The sequence below is a fragment of the Pygoscelis adeliae genome, unplaced genomic scaffold (assembly GCF_000699105.1).
Source record: "Pygoscelis adeliae isolate BGI_AS28 unplaced genomic scaffold, ASM69910v1 Scaffold160, whole genome shotgun sequence".
In the NCBI taxonomy this organism is placed as follows: Eukaryota; Metazoa; Chordata; class Aves; order Sphenisciformes; family Spheniscidae; genus Pygoscelis; species Pygoscelis adeliae.
The window spans coordinates 7,178,452-7,198,077 of NW_008824035.1; the positions used below are offsets into that span (position 1 = coordinate 7,178,452).

At 35.9% G+C, this 19,626-nt stretch overlaps 1 protein-coding gene across 3 annotated transcripts in view; it reads left to right on the forward strand.

The window, feature by feature from the left end:
* The window catches only part of SESTD1 (SEC14 and spectrin domains 1), a 60,515-nt gene that overhangs the window by 1,513 nt on the left and 39,376 nt on the right, over positions 1–19,626 (forward strand). For 2 of the 3 annotated variants that reach the window (XM_009332329.1, XM_009332344.1), the window contains exons 2-6: positions 162–224; positions 902–1,001; positions 9,324–9,403; positions 15,559–15,667; positions 19,260–19,350. In XM_009332329.1, the coding sequence (XP_009330604.1) occupies positions 9,349–9,403; positions 15,559–15,667; positions 19,260–19,350 (255 nt within the window). In that variant the 5' untranslated portion in view covers positions 162–224; positions 902–1,001; positions 9,324–9,348. The remainder of the gene's footprint in view (positions 1–161; positions 225–901; positions 1,002–9,323; positions 9,404–15,558; positions 15,668–19,259; positions 19,351–19,626) is intronic. The other variant, XM_009332337.1, reaches the window with a different exon arrangement.

The following is a 19,626-nucleotide window of genomic DNA, read 5'->3' on the forward strand; positions in this document are numbered from 1 at the left end:
CTAGCTTACAAGTATTTGTGAATATATAATGGAAATGTTGACTCCCCTATCATGTAGCTTTGTAGTAAACCCTTGTTTTCAGTCTCCCCAGAAAGAAAGTTTTAGATTGAGTATTAAGATCTAAAAATATGGCCAAATACTTTTTTCGTTTAAATTTGCAGAATCTGGGATCTGGAGCTCAAACTTGTATCCCTAACAGACAGTGTTGCATTGCAGTACCAATGGTAAGTAAGATCAATCTCTTGCAAAAATAAGATCTTTAAAATTTTCACGCAATATATTTGGTTCTTATGAAGCTTTGACACCCATGAATACATTGCATAGAACAATGTCTTTGCAGTTGGTTTTGCATAAGCTTATTTAGGCTGTAACTCATGCCTTCTTTAACTTACCTACTTTACTTTGTTTTCATCTTGTGACTTTTGAAAATCCTTAAAAGGTGATATATCATAACCAAAGCTTCTGATACTAAAGTTATGTTACATAGTTTGGCTTAGATACTACAAAACTGTGCAGCTTGTGTTACAGTGTCTCACATAGTGTCTTGCACACAGAGTAGGGTTTGCAAATGTATTAGGGGGTGTTTAAGCAGAAGACTGGAGATATGTGAATTCTAATTTAAAGAGGGAGCAGTGGTTGTGGGTGAGAGTAAGGAAAGACATTTTAAAAGCATTGAGGTAGATTGTTGCTGCTCTGGGGTTGATAAGCTTGTGCACAGAAGAGAAATGAGAGACTTCAGCACCTTGAGTGAGCAAATGGAAAAATGCACTGGTAAAGCTTTTTATTCTTTAGGCTAAATGAGAGTGAGAGATTTTGAAGTGAGGATATCCTTACAGCAGACTCTAAACTCAACAAGGAAGCAAGTGAAAATCAATATGGAGTGTTGTTTTCCTGTTTCTAGGTGAGAAGATGAGCTGCTGCATTTTGGACAAGAAGTTTGGAACGCTGGGACATAAAGAATCCATTAAGAAGGAAATTACAATAGTTAAGAGGAGATGAAGGTATGACTTAGGGCTTCGCAGAATCAATGGTTCAAGGGAGATAGATGTAGTAGGCATGTGAGAATTCAGAGCCAAGCTAAACTCCTATGGTGTTGGCAGAGTTTAATTTGAGGTGTGTTCTTAAAGAGATATCATGAAGGATAAATGTTGACCAGACTAAGTAAGGCCAAAAAAAAAAAGTGTTGAAAGAATAAGATAAATGGATTTGATGTTAACTTGATGTTTTAGTCACTAAATGATATGTACGGCTGAACTTGAGAAAATAAATAGCCCTTCTTGAGGGAGAGGGTCAGGATGGACACGTAATACGTAGGAGAAAGGTGCCATGGCTTATCTACTTTTAGGTGTTGGTAAAAGCGATGGTTTCTTTCTCATCAGTATACCCTCAATGCGGGTTGTCTGTTTTCTTTCTGCTAGCATAGTGTTTGCTAATGCTTTCATGTTACATTCTAATTTGGCCCTAGAAAATAGTATCAGTGGAAAATGTGTGAGTGTTACATCTATACAAGATGCTCCAGATAGCAGTTTAGAGAGCTTGATTTTACATTCTCTGAAGCGTGACCATTTATTTATTTATCATAGTGGAATGCTAAATGTTTTATTTTGAGGGGATGGGAGAGAGGGAGAGGTGCTGTGCAGGTGGTTGCTGTGGCCAATTTAATTTGTGGTTTGCAGCTGAAATGTTCAGAATTTTTAACATGACCACAAAACCTGAAGACATCTGTGCAAATTAAGGAAAGATTTATTTCTCTTGCACGCAGTAATTCAAGAGCAGCATAGATAACTATTTTTATTTTGTATAGCAATGAATTTTTATAATTCTGAAATTTTTGAAACTTAAAAATGTGAATGAACAAGGTATTTATATACCAGATATGGCATATTTCAATCTCTTCTACTTTCATGTTTGGTTAAGATTAGCAAAGTTCTCAAATTACTTATTTATTCCTTATGAAGGGATTTTTATTGTTACCTTCATTGTGTCTACCTTGTGTGTTGTGCAGTGAGGTGGAGGGGGGGGAAAGCCACTACCATAATTTTTTTTTTTTAAAATACAGAGGAAATTGTTCAGGATGTTTCAAGGTCCACACAAAATCCTACTCTTGAGCTGGGAACTTTTTTGGTCAGGTATCAAACCCAAAGTTTTAGCCTTTCATTTGTTTTCTTCTTGTTTTGGGTCAGTTTTCTCCACCTAAAAAGGATTACTGCTTTGTATCTGCTATGCTTATGTCTACACACCCCACCCTACTTTTCCTCTCAAACAATCCCTTGCCCCTTCATACCCCCTACCAGTCTATATGGCTTTTGGTTTAAAAGCGCATTTCTTTTTGCTTCCATTTGGTCGTAGCGTCACTATACTGGGCTGAGAAGTGATTCTGAGGGCCTGAGCCACACGCACTTGTAACCAATGCCAAGTATGTGTATTGTTATGAGGTTGTAGATTGTTTTCTTATATAAATGTTATAAAAGGAACAAGAAGTTCTAGTCTTGCACTCTAGAGGAAAGTTATTTTTCATTTGTTCCAGACTGCCAACAGTTGCACTCATCAGTGCAGCTGCTTGTCTTTTGACTCGGCTGCTTAGGGCCTGGAATGGTCCAATCTCTTTCCTCCCACTGTCATAGTTAGTTAGCTTTATGAAGTACTGAAGGCATAAGAGCCCTCTGTGATCTTTCATCACAAACTGGTTTTGGACAGTTCCTTAAAGAACCGGTGACAAGATACTTGTTTCGCCCAGCTCATTCTTGCAAGCTTTTATGACTTGTTTGGTTTTTGTTTTTAGTAGAGGGAGCTAGAAGAGGAGTATGTAATTTTATTCTACTATTCATTGATTATTTTTCCTCCCTCCAACCTGTGACTCAAAAACTATTTCTGTGGGAGAATTTACAATCTGTGTGATTTCTGTCTAATTTCCACATGGTCTCTGACTAAGTAAAATTTTAAGAGCTGAACCTGTGATTTTTTTTTTATGGGTCTTAGGGAAGTGTGATGAGGAAGAGAAAATGTCTGTGCTATGCTTTAAATATAGCATTTCAATTGACCTATTGCTACGTAGAAAGTAGTGGAAGAAGCAACCTCCCAAATTGCATCGTTTTGTGTATTCTGTGGTTGCTTGATGCTGTGAAGTGAGTTGGAGCTATATCAGATGACTGCAACTTCTGCTGTTTTGGCTGCCTGTTGCAAGGAAGGGTATGAGGTAGATCAGAGTCTTCTGTTGCCTGTGATAACATCGTACAAGGGCAAAGTATATGGTTCTGCAGGAAGGTAAACATGGGGTCTCTCTCTGTAAATGTGGTGGAAAAGGAAATGTGGAGATGCATCCAAAACCTGTGACTTATTTTCTCTGCTATTCTAGATTAAAGAAGCCTGAAAACTGCTCTGATTTTACATATAGCATATGTGTTTGGCTTGGCCTGAGGCTGGAAAGGGTAGAAAACTGTAGCAAGCTATCATTTTTTATGTTATGCCTTGTAGTATCATTACAAACTTCTGCATGTGTTCCTTTCGGTTGGAGCAAGACTGCTGTCTGTGGACATGGCCTTTGAATCCAAGGAAGTGCTATTCTTTGAGAGTGCTAATTGCTGCACAGTATCCTGTGCTTGCCCTTCTTGCATGGAAAGACTGAGGTGTCGGTATTGTGTTTCACAGCTGTATGTGCAGATGTTATTGCGCATCCTTAGTTATATTGTTTCTGTGCTCAATACTCTTCCTTCTTTTCTTTCCTTCTGACACTTGCTCTAAGCCTGAGGAAAAGCTCTACCATTCTGTGAAATGAATAGTTGACTGAGGTCAAAGTTAAAACTTATGAGCACAATGTCTTTTTCTTCTCGGATGGCATAACCTCTCTTATTCACTTGTTCTTCACTTGCTGGTTCACTATTCATTATATTGCTCATCACTTCTTTTTCCCACTCATGTTTTACTTCACTTCTCACAAAATGCTGAGGGGGGGGGAGAAAGGTGGGAAACGAATATGGAAGATGGGTTAAATAGAGGAAGTAGTTAAGAGACAGCTCTTCTAAATTCTAGTATTAGGTATAATTAGAAGACAAAGTGTACAAGGTAAGCCTTGAACCTCCGGGTGAAAATGGGGCAGAAGAAATGGAGTTTTTTAAGCTTAAATTTGGTATGGTGTGACAATGTGCTTTTGGATCATGGCCTAGCAAACTGTTAACCCTAGGTTTAACCAAAAGTAGAGCACGTTTTCAATCTGTCCATCTACCATCACAAGTTGCTGACATAGAGTACTAACTGTGTATATGTAATGGAACTGACATTATGTGGTTGCTTTTTGCTTTAAAATTAAACAAGGCTTACATACTGATGAAATCTGCTGACTCTGTAGTTTTTATTTTCTTAATCCTTTAGTGTAAATTAACAGGTTATGGAAGATCAGTAATATTTTCTTTGTGTACAGCTTGAAAATCAGGCACAATATAAAACTTCAGTTTTATATGCCCTTTTTTATGGATAGTTTTTACAGATAGTCAAAAAGAAAATAATCATAACTGAACAAAATGGTTGAAAAAGCAAAAACCTTGATTTGATCTTCTCTAAATATGTGGAGTTACCTTTTCTCCTGAGGTCTTAAAGGGCTTTAACATTAAAAATTTATTAGTACTGCTCATAATATGTTAAAGAGTAAAAACCAAACTCTGCATTTGAGTACCTAAGCTGGTGTTCATCTGTCAGGTTTTATTGTTATTTTGAAACTGTCCAGCTGAGTAACCCAGTTCCATGTGCTCTTTAATTGAAGACAGCATTAACAAATGAATGCTTACAGCCTTTTTCTATTTTTGGGCAGGTTTGGTGTGCTTCTCAAATTACCCTGGGGTATCAGCCCTGGAGATGCCTTCATTTGTGTTCTGTCTTTGTGCCACTTAGGATGTCATCTATCCCACAGCTTTAATGTAGCTTTAAAGGAAGGTGAAATAATAATCTACATAGATAATTGTGATATTCAGCTTTCTCTCTCTTTTGCACATGGATTTTATTTCTGTGTAGGACAGATGAATTTTTTTTAAGCTGATCCAGGGAAAGTGTGGGGTAATGTTTTGTGGGTTGAAGTTAGCATCTGAAAAAACTTGTATGCTGGCTTCAGGGAATTAAGCTGTTAATTTTGAAGGTCTGCAATTCAGAAGTTGATTTCAAAAGAAAAAAATAATTTCATCCTATATGATTAAGGCTTTTCTTTTCCTCCCCCCCCCAGTACTTCAGAATGTCTATTGTTATTTGTGCTATTGTTTGTGCCTGGACTTGCAAGCTGCTACAGTTTTGAACGTAGCTGCCCATCTGCTTCTTGGTTATTTGTAGGCAGATCTATGGAGTTCCTTCTAATCTCTCAAGTCTTCAAAAACATTAATGAATTAAATATCACAATACTCTTGTAAAAAGGGAATTAATACATAACATCTCCATTTTACAGATGGAGGGACTGAACGAAGACTAAAAGGGATAAATGGCTTGCTGAAAGCCATATGTATATTTCATAGCAGAACAAGGAATAGAAACCAGATTTTTTTCCCCTGACTTTTAGTCCTATGTTTAACAGACCAGCTACGCTCTCTTGCTTGATACGTGATGAGGGAATGAAGAAAGTACTCATTCTTTGAAACTTGCAATAGATGCTCATGAACAGACTAACCCATTTAAAGACCTTGCACCATGTACTGAGAGTATTAAATGTTTCAGATTTAATGAATTTGGGTAAACATGTTTATATTAATTCTCATTAAGCCTGAATTTGTTTTGATTGTTAATGGTTTTGACCAGTGGTTCTCACTGGGTTGCTTAGAAAGAAAACACCTGTTAATTGCAGAGCAGCTTCTCTCTCAAATCTTCAGGGCATCTTACTTCCAGTCATCTAGTCAATGTGAGTCTGTCAACTTCTCCCTCTGCCCTCCCTCTTTAATAGACTTTTAAAATGGTTTTAAACAGTGTCTGGACGTTGCTTCTTATTTAATTTTTTTTTATTAGATGAGCCTGAAGATGTGTAACAGAAAATGCAGGTGATATTCTTCATTCATCAGAAATTACGCACTTTAATGCTGAATTACACGCAGTTTATATTGTGTGGGGGTTTTGTGGCTTTTGGTTTGGTTTTTTTTTTGACATAATTTCTAGAATTTTAAACTATGTTGGGTAAAAAGTGTAATTTACAGTCTTTCCAGAAACTAGATATGATAGGGGATGCAGCCTACTAAGTCATGATTTGATTTCGCATTGGAGTGCAGCCTGAAATATTGTTTGCATTTTTATCTGTTCTGTAAATTTTTTTTTTACTATTTGTCTACTGTCTCCCCAACCTCCCATTCTCCCCTAATGTATACCTATTTCATTTAAGTTTGTATTTGAGAGAATTTTCTTCACCAGTAGTATTAGTTTCTGCTTGGTGGGGGGGCTGGAAGAGTTTTAAATTTCACTGGAACACCTTTCAAATATTTAGGTGTTAAATACGCATATTATGTGGATTTAGTCTTGCCACTTTTCTGTGGAAATCTTCAAAAGAATGACTACATTGTTGGAGATTAACATTGCTGTATTGAATTAAAGACCTGGAAGCCCAGGTCATTCTAAACAAGTTCAGTGATGTTCTTAGATTTAGTTCTTTTATTTAGCATGTTTAGCATGTTTCCTGTATACACAAATTTTACAATTTGGCATATGGTATTTTAATTGGCAAAGTAGATTGCAGGTGGGCATGCAGCACTCTAGATTGTTTCTGAAATTCAGCAAACAGATTTAACCTCTTTAACTTGTTTCATATCTGTAAAATTTGAGCATATAAAAGTTATGTCTTTTGTTTTGGAAGTGATAAAATGCAGCTTCTTGAAGTATTTCGCTTTCCTCAAGTGAAATCTGTTTCTTCAGTGCTCGTTTTTCTTCTATAGCTTTTTTTATTTAATGAGTCCAAATGGCTCTTTTTATTGATGAATAGACACTGGATCTGTTTCTTTCAGCTAAATAGTGGTACGACATTGAGCAACACATCATTCTTTCCTCATTCTAAATTGAGAGCTTGATGGCCAGTTTAAGAGCCTGTCGTTCTGTCTTCCTCCAAACAAGTTAAAAAGACTTTACATTTTATTTGTAGGTCTAAATATACTTATCTGCTTTTTAGCAGTATACCTTTTTAAAACACCTTTGACAGCTCCCAGGGGAAAGTAGATGCCAGCTCTTTTGAAATTGTTTCACTTTCCAATATTAAAAAAAGACATTTAGTTTAATTCATCCTGAGATTCTCTGGAGTGTTAAAGGTAGAGAGGGATGTTAAACCTTATTTTTAAACCTGAAGATTTTTTTGGTATGTTCTGATAGCCTGCTCTGGTGAGAGTTTTCTTCTAGGTGGAGCACATCAAAGCTCTCACAGAAGAGAGTTAATTGAAAACTTCAGGAGTTTCTGGAACAAAGGCTAGGTGTTTGAAATTATTGGCAGTTGTTCTGACTCACCTCCCTCCACTCTGAATGAACAGAATGCTTCCTTTGGTTCCAGGAAATACTGAACAAAAGAACTATTTTGATCCATGGACAGTGCCACTACTGTGGCAGAAAGCCAGGCAGCGCTTTCATATTAAATACATTGGTCTCTTCACAACAATAAAGAAACGTGCTCCCTAGAGTCAATAAGTTGATGTGAACTTTTGTTCATATGTGAAAGTATGAAGATAACGAAGTGTGTGTGTGTAGGTTTGGGCTTTCTTCATTGATTATAATAAAGAGCCATTTGTAATAATTTTGAGATATAGCTTGGGGAAGAGAGGGAAAAATCATTACCAGGTACATGTTCCACATCTTAAGAAAGAAAGAATACTGCCGAAGTTAAATAGTTTACACAGGGTGGTTTGAGCATGGTGTTTGAGGGACAAAAATTACTGCCTGAGTCATTCTTGAGCTGTGTGTTTTATACAACAAACAACCTACGAATTTTTGTCTGAAGCATACAGGAAGCTTTAATAGGGTGCTTATTTGAGTAATTGCTTAAAGTGCAAGCTGTCTTGGGACTCAGTTTCCTGAAAGAACTGAAATTTGTTTGTTTCCTTCTGTAATATGGGAAATGTGTATTTTATATAATTGACAAAAATGACACTTAAATATGGACATTTTGGGATAAGGGGTGGGAATGAACATTCTGAAACATTACACATCGGAACAGGGAGGGGCAGTAAAAAGTTGTTGAAATGTTATTTCTGTTTAATAATAAATAATCATTCTTTTTTTGTTTGTAATGAAACTCATTGTTTTAACAAGCAAAGGAATAACTATTCTCTTTTACTTCAGGGTCTCTGTTTGAAGTTCTTTGGTTTTTTTCTTCTTTCTCCTAGATCATTTATAGTTTTGATTCAGTTAACTTCCCCCCCCCAGGGAAAAAAAGTTCTATTTGTGTGCGTGAATGCTGAAGTATCCGGATGGAGAACTTCAGTTGCAGTCTGAAGCCCTATGCCTGCAATTAAAGAAAAAAAAAAGTTTTTATCTGTGTTTTATTTTGACTGGGTGCTAGTACGTATCTTGAATTATGTATTTCTGTGCAGAATTAGGTTTTTTATTATATGGATTGATTTGTGCAAGTATGAACTCAGAAAGACTTACAAGCAGATGCTGGTTGCTACTTTGTGTAGGCTGGAAGAGGAGGTTGCACTTCAAGCATTCTGTTGATTGTCAATGAAACACAGAAAGTTAATCACACTGAATTGCGGTTCATAATGCAATAAAAATGAGATGAGGGTAAGAAGGGATTTGGAGACAAAAGGAGCAGAAAAGCATTTCCAGCTATAGGTTAGACATGCTTATTCTGGCTGTTGGATGTTTTTCTTTAATTGAAGACCTACTAATGGCAGGGTAATGGCAGTGTCCTGGCATAAATGCAGCATAATGTATTTAAATAATTATTATATTCTTGGTAATATGAGGCAGACTATGCAAAAGTGTAGTTTTATTTACACTTATTTTACGTCTGAATGACCAAGCAAACAGATGATCTACCTGTAAATTAATTGTAGTTTAATGGGGTTGGGAAGTAGGACTTATGTAAATTATCTTGGTGTCCTTGGTTGAGATTCTGCTTTGATTTTTTTTTTTGTTTGTTTTAATTATGATGAGGAGGAATAAATCTTTAATTAAAGATTTACATGGAAAACTGCGTATGATAATGTTTTTTCTTCAGTTTTTACAATACTTTGGATTTTGGTTACAGTGTTCCGTGCTTCCTTCAGAAGAGTACAAAAGTGTTTTGGCCAGTGCTCATTCTAGTGAAACGTTGTAATTTATTTCCCATGCTTGACAACTTGTGTTAACTTCTTGTCTTGTGTTAACTTCTTGTGTTTCAGAGCTGTGAAAATTATCTGAAGTAGAATGGAAGCTTCAGTAATATTACCCATTCTGAAGAAAAAACTGGCTTTTCTTTCAGGTACGGTTTCTGTTTTCCTCAATTGGTTCCTCCCTGCATAATTTGGATGTGATTTTTAGGTTGGTTACTTGTATATGCTGGATGTATTTAACAGAAATACATTGTTGGTTAGTGCTTTGTCATATTTCAAAAGGATCTCTGAAACTTTTAATCTAGTAGCCAAGCTATTGCTGTTGGCCTATGGCACTTGTTTTCGCTGTAGCTTGTAACTCAACCCACAAAGTTGATGTTATGAGGTTTCAGTCCATATATAAAAGTGATAATTTAGCAGACATCCATGAATAATCCTTTCTGGGTTTTTTTAATGTGGTTTTAGAAATACAAAGTGAATAGTTTCAGGATTTTCTTTAGAAAATTTTTCCTTCCTTTTCACCCCCGTCTTTTCTCCAGCATAGAAATGGATGGAAGCAGAATTAGCCATGCATTGCAATATTTTGATTATTGTCAAGTAGTTAATTCAGGCAAGGCTGGAATTATCATTGTATTTATTAAAACTTCTTGAATCTTGGGTTGAAGGTAACTTTCTCTCCTCCATGTGCCAGAGAAAAACAAAAAGGAATACTTAAAATGATGAATGACATTCTCTGGCTGATTTCACTGCTGTCATAGATAGCTGTGTTAGTTCTTGGTGTTTGATTGTGTACTCTAGGGTAGGTAGATAACTTGCAGAACACTTGTCAACTTCACAAATTGGCAAGTGTTGCCATAAATAAATATTCTTCTGGTTTAGTTTATTTTAGCTAGCCTAGTTTAGCCTGCTCCAGTCACTTGAGAAGTTAAACCTGTTCCTTTTGTTAATAGAATTTGTTTTGCTTTGAATTTGCCTACTGTCCCCAGCAACTGCAAATCAAACAATTCCTGTTTTAAAAAAACAAACAAAAAACCCCCCAAAACTCAACTTACATTAAAGCCTGGGACAGTGGGCAATTTCTTCCATAGTAACAGCAGATGCATAGTATGTTGGTTGTTCAGCATTATACTGCAAGGGGAAGTTCTCATTAACTAGAGTGCATTTTCAATTTGCTATTAAAGCTGCCCGATTCATTTCGAAATATAGATGATATTAGTGGAAAGTAATTTATTGAGTGGCAGTTTAAATGCTAGGAACCTTTTTGAACCTACATATTTCTAAGTAGGTTTGACCTTTTTGGAATTGTGTAGTATTAATGGATGCTTTAATGAATGGCAAAGATTCATGCAGTAGTTCTTTTAAGCGTTCTTGAGCGTAAGTAAAGGAACCTGACAGAGAAATGAGTTCATCATGTCTCTTTAAAGCAATTTTATTCCACATAGTTTCGTAAATAAAAACATATTAATGATGAAAACCAAATAATCAGAAAAATCACGTTTTAGGAAAACATTCTCCAGTGTTTATATGTTGAAGTCTCATGTCATTTTGAGTTACATTGGTACCAATAACATTGGCCCTGCCTTCTTTTTCTGGAAGCAAAACAGAGTGGTTTCTAATGGAGCAGTGTCTCCTCAGATTTGGAATCCATGGCTGTGTAGCTTCCATGTTGGTTGGTCATTACAAATAGTAGGGAAAAAAAGGCAAGCTACTGACTCAGCAAAAAACCTGAACAACCACTTTGATGCAAAATGAATTTAAAAATTCTTTTTTTTGTAATGCTCTTAGTTGCTTTCCTTAACTTAAACATGTTTTCAGTTTATAAACTACAGCACTTCTTCTGAGTTACAACACAGAAGTTCATTTCCCCTGATTTTATTTTACAGGTTTAATTCTTTAATTTAATTAATATTTAATTAATATAATTTAATTTAAGCCTAAAGACTCAGTCTGATTGTAGTGCTTTTTTTGTAAGACAAGGAGGTGTTGTTTGCTGTGCCTAAAATCACAGTGTCATTGGGTTTATCTCACTAAACATTGTATTCTGAAAGTGGTGGTAAATATTTATACACTCTTTAATTTTTAAAAAGGAGTTACAAATAATACAACTGAGATCAAAGAACAACTTACTTTACCATTTAATTAAATAATTCTTATTGTTTAGTGTGTTAGTATTGGGAAATGTTACGACTACATCCGTGATAACCATCACTTCTTAACTGGTAACTTTAGGTAATACTCCTTTAAAGCCCCATTCAGTTTTTTTTCAGTATTTCCTTTAAAAATACAGTTTTGAGTTAAAATGATTCTTAGATGGATAAAGATATACCAGTTATCTTTTACATAAATGACTGGCCGTCATTTTTAACCAAGGAAAAGAATTAGTGATAACTGCTACCTTATTCTCTTTTTGTGCTATGGCAGGTTGACAGGATATTACCTGATCTGTATATATTTCAGTGCGAGAAAGCTGCACAAAAATCACAGTGCAGGCAGACTACAGATGTCTGAATCTTTTCTAGTAGTGTTTACAAGCTGGGGGAAAACCCCGTCAGTTGCTATACAAGATGACTTGTCATGAAACTGAATAGCTTACATAATTATTATGGTCTTCTTGTGAAATGTCGACAGATTATAGGTTTTGGGTTTGGTTTGTGGTTTTTTTTAGTCAGTTCAGCAAATGCTGTTTAAATCCAGGTATAAAAGTGAGAATTTCTGTGTCTAGTAAGTTGCATGAGTGGGCTTCAAGTGCCAGTTCTAAACTTTCATTAGTTAGACCCTGTTCAACACTGGAGTCTTTCAAGTCTGTGTAAACAAAACGTGAACTACTATTAATAGTTAACTACTTTTGTGGGGGCTGATGTTTGTCTGTCTCATGAATCCAGAAGTAACTTTGAACAGAACAAGTCCCTTCCAGTTATGAATCAGCTATGGTAAGACTAACTTGCTATACATGCAAGACGAAAACGTGTTTTTCTGCAAACCCTTCCTTCCCCAGCCATGTGTATATTCATTAAAATGAACAACTTTAATGCTCCACTCATGAGTTCATGGGTAGGGGAGGAGAGGGAGTGTTAGATACAATTCTTACAAATGCATTATCCAATAGAGTCCTGAGCTGCTGCCATGGCTCATGGAGTTTTGGACCCTGGAAGTTGGTTCAAGGTTACCCTTCTACTGTTCCCTGTAGAAATACCTTCATTACCTCTTGTGTTCTTACTTTTCCTATCCCAGGCTCACTCAGTTTGATCACCAAATTCTGTCCAGTCTGTTTTTCGTTTTTATTAATACTTGTGACAGTGTTTTCTTGCTTCTCTGCCCCAGTAATTTTTCATAGTTCCTCCATTTTACAATGTGTAACCCATTTTTGAATTTGGCTCTTGCACATTTAGTTTCAACAAATTTATTTTCTATATTCCTAAAAACTGCTACTGTCCCTTCTCTGAGGATTTCCTTATGGATAAGGAAAGACTAAACGATGCCTGAACACTTAAGGAAAGGCTTCTTTATTCATTTTAATGTTTTATTCTTGTTGAGAGATGGTAGCTAACAAGCTATCATTGAATCAATATGGCTTCTGAAGTATTATTTTACATCTACAAACTTAGATTTTCCTCTTATTTGTTGGATCTAATGTGCTCTCACTAAGCAGTGTAGCAAGTGGAGAGAAATTTTTTTCACTCCAACTGTACAGATAAGAGCAAATGTCCGGTTTTTAAAGCATTGAGGTATTTTTTCCTTCTTTTTTCTACCGCTTCCCCACTCCAATTTTCAGGCTTTCTGCCATTCAGAAACAGACAAGGGTGGACAATCTGTAAATAACTGTTGCTGTAAACTGTGACTCCGTCTTAGTTTCTGCGGAAAGGATCTATCTGTTTGTCCTTTCTCATGTAGCATCACTTTAATTCTTCTGTTTAGAAATATAGTTATTAAAATATGCATTGCTGTTTTCCAGCAACAATTTTCCCCCAAAAAAGAGAAAGGGAGGGGAACACAACTATTGCAATGGACTACTTAAAGCAGTAGGTCCTTTATGAAGATGTAGAAAACCCATGTGTATCAGTGGATCTTTAATACTCTTTGGGGAGTTTGCACAGCTTTGGAAACAAGGAAAAAACCCATTGCAATTAAGATGCCAACATATGTTGTGTAAACAAACAGTGGGTTTTTTCATTATCTTGCCTGCACCTCTAACAGTTGGGGGATTTCTTATCAAATTATGTCAATGTACGTGTATGCATCTGCAAGCATTACTGTGCTGTGCTTGTGTGCTTTGTCTTATTTCTGCACAGCTGTTACTATTCTGTAAGAAGTTGTTTTTACCGATTAGATAGAGCTTCAGTTCTACCAATATTAAGTAGACTTATGAAGCAAAAGCATGATTTAATGGCTTTTAATTGTGAATAACACAATTTGAGAATAAAGGTGTTCTTTCTCAGTTTACAGAGATTTACTTTGCTTCTTTTTCACCCCAAATAAAGCTGAGATTATTGTTATCTTTGTACAGTTTTTCAAAAATATGGAGAAAATTGTTTAGTAACTGCCTCCTACATGTACTTAAATGGCTCCATGGTATTTTTTTTATTAAAATAGCTAACATATTAAAACTTGCTCTAAATAATAATATTTAATAAAATGGAAAAGGCTTTCAGCTACTCCAGATTGTGGAAAACTTACTTTGAAACTGGTTTAATGTAGAGATGGGTATTAGTTTAAAAAAATACTCAAGGATTAAAAAAACCTCCCCCAAACTTTAAGATGACTGAAGTTTAATAAGTTATAACCTCAAGCACTATATCCTTCTGGAGTATGTTTGGATTCATTAATGTTCTTCACTTCATATGCAAATTCCCCTCCCCACTTCTTTTATTGTACTTCCCCTCCTGTTCCTGCCCACCAAAAAACCCCACAGAAATATTTGATTGGGTTTTGAAATTAAGATCTCTCTTCTTTTTGCTGGTTATAGACATTAAAAGATTCAAAGGCAGAGAGGAAAAAAAATAGATAAGCTGGTTTGCTCAAAATGGTGAATACATGAACTAGATGAGTTGCTCCATATTAAGTGGAAAGATGCCTCACAGCTACCTTTGCCCCTTTTACGTAATCCTCTGAGTTAACAGCCATTTGGGGGCAAATGTTTTGCTCTCAAGGCATTCTGCCTTCAAAAGATCACCAGTGATGCCCCTGTGCTTGGAGATGTGGTGATAATAGAAGTCAGCTGCAGACCTGATTTCCTTCAGTCTAGAGCATTTGCTGATTGACCCTTTCAGGGAGCTATATCAGTATTTATTTTTTATGTGGTGATCTTGTATTCAGTGGATTTGGCTTCAGTTCCAATTTAAGCTATGAGTAGTCCAAATCCATAGTAGAACCTAGTCCAAATCCATTTTGGTTACTGGTTCATATCTGTGCGACTCAAAAGTCAATCTTTTAGAAGAAAAACCAGAAGAGAAAATTTCAGCCTTCTTTGAAGATCCTTTTTTTTGTTGTTGTTTTTTAAACTGTACCTTTCCAGAGGCTTTCTTGAGAGCCTGTGTAGTCAAAACCAACCCAAGCCACAGTTGTAGAACATCTACTTAAATGCAGCACATCAGCATCGCCTAACACTTGATCTTACTGGATCTCATAATGGACATATAAATGTGAGGCCAGCTCTTTCAATATTTTTATTGCTGATATTGTTTGTATAACTTTTACTAGAAGGGTTTGAAAACGCATATGAGGAGTAAAGCAACTGGTTGGAAATATTGATCTGAATTGTGAGGTGACTGTTACGTGTTTGTAAATAGGTTTGGAAATCTTACATGTTTAATGAATGAACTACCAATTTAGAGTATGCCATGGGCAGCCTGTGTGGTACAAGATCCTCCTTTGTGTAGTCAATGTTTCTAGGAGGTGTTGTGTTCCAGGTGGAGCTGCTGGGTACGTGCTGACCTTGAAAGCTTACCAGGTTTCTGACAGGCTGGTAGTGTAGAAGGTCTAGGAGATACTTTTTAAAAATGTAATCTAGATATGCAAAAATAGTGGTTCTGGAAAACTTGATTTGTGTTGTTTATGTTGAAAGTACTAGATGAAAGACTATGACAGCTAAAGATGTGGTCTATGCTCTGAAGCCTTGGTCATGCCTTGAATATCAATGTGGTGAACAAATCCTCACAACTGAGAGGTGAAATGTCAGTTGTGATTTTTCACAGCAACTTTAAATATTACTTTTATGATGTATTTTGAAACCAGGTAACTACGAAGTATTTCTTTTACCATAAAGCTATCACAATACCTTTCTAATGACTTTTCCACCCCAAAATAGGAGGGAAGGACAGAAGAAGTGGCCTCATTCTGACAATTCCATTATGCCTTGAACAGACGAGTATGGACGAGCTGAGTGTCACACTAGACTACCTTCTAAGTATCCCAAGGTGATTTCAAAGGCATTCTGTTCAGGGCTGCCTTCTTTTCCAGTGGTGGAAAAGACTTGTTTTTTCTTTTTATTTGCTTCTCAATACCGAATGAATTTTACATAAATGTTTGTTTAAAATGTGGTACTATCTGACTGAATTAGAAACATACATCCCAATAAACTAAGGGATACCTACGAAGGCTTGCATATGTCCTTTTATTCTGTATATCTGGCTTTGTTTTTTTTTGCCTTGTGTATTTCCTCACTCCTTTCTTGGGATATCTTTGGTGATTTCTTTTTAACAACAGTGCACTTAAATTGCTATGTAAATTAATGAGCCATTCTAATGAAACTCCTAAGCTTACAAAGGTAGCATTGCTCAAAGTAAAAAACTTCATCCTCTTTCTTTCTTTGCTATGTGCCTAATCTTTGTAGCTTGTAGTGCTTAAGTTTGCACTGAGTTTAAAAATACATGAAGTCTTACTGAAGTTAGTGAGCAACTCAGATGTTTAAAGTTAACTTACTGCTTAAATGTGCTGATTGACGACTTGAGTATCCTGTCATCCAGACCTTGCTGTAAAATCATTGTTGATTAAGTTCTGCACATGTAACCCTGCAAGCTTATAGTGACAGTTCTTGGTCCTAGCTTAGTTAACTGCATTTTTTTTCTTAAGATCCAGAGATCAGTCTTTATCATAGCTTTGTCTTGTTCTCTTGTGCCACTGACTGAAAGAAGCCCCTCAGATGAATGCTTGCTTTTGTATCTCTTTAAGTTCCTCTTCTGGAAACAGGAACAATGGCATAACTAAAGACTGTTTAGTGTACTTTGCTTATTTGCAAAGTATTTGCAAAGCAATAAGCAAAGTATAAATGTTTTTAAAACAGTTAAATGATCCAATTTTTTTGTAGTTGAGACTGTTTAAAAAAATTCTGACTGGGGAGAGAAGCAAAGAATAAATTCACGTTGCTTACAAGTAAAACATCAATAGCTATATGAGTATATTGCACAACGTTTTAGTCATGGAAGTTTTAGGGTTTTTCGAACAGCTTGTTGTCTTTTGTAAAGTGATGAAAATCCCAAATGGTCATCCACACAAGTCATCTCATTGACTTAAGGACTTGGCAGTATTTGTGGAACAGATGCAGGCATTGTTGTTCTAGCAAGCATTAATTGTTCCGCAGTCTCATCCTGATGTATGTTTTTACATATATTAGTGTAAAAATAACTTAAAATTCAACCAAAGTACTCTTTGTACTTTGTACAAACTGGGAAATCTGTTTGAAAGCAAAATTCAGTGTTCCCACATCTAATGTTCTGTTTGACAGTCATGGAAAAAATGACCTCTCTTTTATGGTGGCAGTATGGGAAAATCATTGTCGTTTTTGTTTGCATATTGTTTTTTTTAGTAGGAAACGCAAACTTCTTGGCCTAAGCACTTGCCTTTTTTTGTTCTGGAAAGACTTGCTGAACAGTGATTGAAAAAAGGAGGGATTTGGGGAGGGATGTTGTCCCAAACCCAGATACTTGTCCAAGAAACATTAGTGTTACCTTTTTCCCCCAAGTTCTATGTGTAAGGTAACCTAATATATTTAACTTCTAATTCAGTTGCGCGTGCCATATGTTGTGCCTATAACTGTTTTGAAATATGTATTCTAGTGTTGATGGATAGCTACGTCCAAAATTTGAGAGGCATAACTGTTTATAGTGTCTTGGGTAAAATTTCTTTAGGGGGTATGTGGGAGGAGTGTGTGTGTGTGAAGCTTTCCTCAAACTTCAGACAACTTATTCCTAGTGTTTAAGTCTACTGTTACGCATTTCTTTGCTATTTGATGATTTTCTTGGATTCTGAAAGTGTTTTCAGAATCCAAGAAAAATAAAAGTGGCAGTGTTATGCTATTGTCTGTGCACACTGAAGTTTGCTTCCTTTGTTGTATTCTCTGTATTGTGGTTCGAATCACCAAGTATGTTTGGTTTGTTTTTTTTTTTAAACTTTCTTACAAACACTTATGTTTAAGTGTCGGCTGAACTTTTTGGAAGTGGTAGCTCACTTCTGAATTTGGTTGTTTGTTTGGGTGTGTGTTGGTTTTTTTTTCTTTTTTTTTTTTTTTAATAGGTCTAGTAGTAGAGAAGGGCAGATGCTGATACAGCTAGATTCCAATGAGCCTAAGGAAGCCGTGTCTCAAGATGCTATAGTGACACTTTTCATCTTGTTCTTAGAAGTAGTGGTAGTGTGCCTTTTGAATTCATTCTGATTAAATGTTGAATGCACAAAGCTTTGAATGTTCAGAGTGCTTCCAGAAAAATCATGTGTGTGATCTTAGAGGTTCCTTAAACCTAAAAGTATTTATGGTTTGGCAGCCAACTTTGTAATTATTTTTTCCTAAATAGACTAGTAAGATGCCTTTTTTTCCCTTTTTTAAATTCCAAGATAATTTTATCTTCCACCCATACCTGATAAAGCTCAGCTTAAACATGAAATAATTAACAGTTACATTTCTTGGTGTGAAACATAATGCGTACTGTTACACACAAGTTGCTTTGTTTTTTTGTAAGCTAAGGAGATCACAGAAGTGGCTTTGTTTTGTAATTGCAGATTTGGGTGCTAAAGATTACAGTGCTTTTCTACATCATGTAAATGTCATGGTTTTTAGTTACTTATAACTTTGCTGGACGCAAATTTGAACCTGAGACATGATATCTGATGTGGTAACTAATGCTAAAATTATGGGCTCACTTCCATCTCCTCTTCCGGCTGCTGCTGTGTTGGTTGTGAGAAGGTGATGCTTCCCAGCAGTTGGTGACGTCCAGAGGTTGCTGCCACCATTGAACTCTGCCCAGCTGTTGTTGTGAGCATCTTATTGCCAGCTTCAGTTAGAAATGAGCTGGAGAGGTCTTTGTGGGAATGCACAGAGAGTGAGGAAAGCTTTCACCATTTTCTCCCATTTGGTACTTGAGCAGAAGTACCTTTGAATTTTTGGCTTTGCAGCTAACTGTTTGCAGCAGTTTTTTTGTAGTATACACAGACTTAAACCTTATTAGAAGAAAAAGAGATGGTGTCAGTCTAAAATACTCTTTCTTGTAGATCCATATGCAAAGCTTCCGTCCTTATAGACGCTTTTTGTGCACTGCAATTTCTAGTCCATTTGTTCAGGAAGGAATTTTAAGCATGTTTAGATGGTTTCCTGCTTGTACATGCATCAAGTGATATGTAGCTGTATCCTCAAATCTGTGCCAATTCACAAGTAACCTTGTGAAAACTGACATCCCTTTCTCTTCCTTACAAAACTGTCAGTTGACCTCTTTCTGAGGATTTTGTGAAGTTTATGGTTATGAAACCTTTTCAGAGTTGCTAAAGTTTAAATAAATGTATTTCATAATACAAACATTTAAGTGCTACTGAGAAATTGTAATTTGCAATATCTATTAATATGCTTGAGCATTAAAATTGAAAGTTATTTTTAAATGAGTAAACTTCAGGTTTTTAAGACAGTATTTTTATAAGTAAAAAACTATGTAGTTGTATTTTTCGGTAGAGTTGAAATCCAGAGTCATTGTGATATGACACTTGTTCATGAATTTTGTTTCTTTCTAAGTGTTTTTCTTCTTTTAGTGAGAAATGTAAAGCTAGAGGATTTACTGTGATAGTGGATGGCAGAAAATCTCAATGGAATGTGGTAAAGACGGTTGTGCTAATGCTACAGGTAAATAAATTTTTATACATTTGTAGTTGATGGATTAGTTTTATAGATGTGAACCCAATAGCTGTGTTAATATAGAGGCAGTAATTTCTTTATTGAGGAATACACAATTTATAGTCTTTGAAAATCACAAAATGTGGTTCTGTGACAGAGTGGTGATACACCTCACTCAAGTGAGGGAGAAATTCATCACACGCTAAGAACACATGATTGTAGACCTTTTTCTAAAACAGAGTTTTAGTTAAAGAAAAATACAGAAATAGGCTACTGGTGTCATCA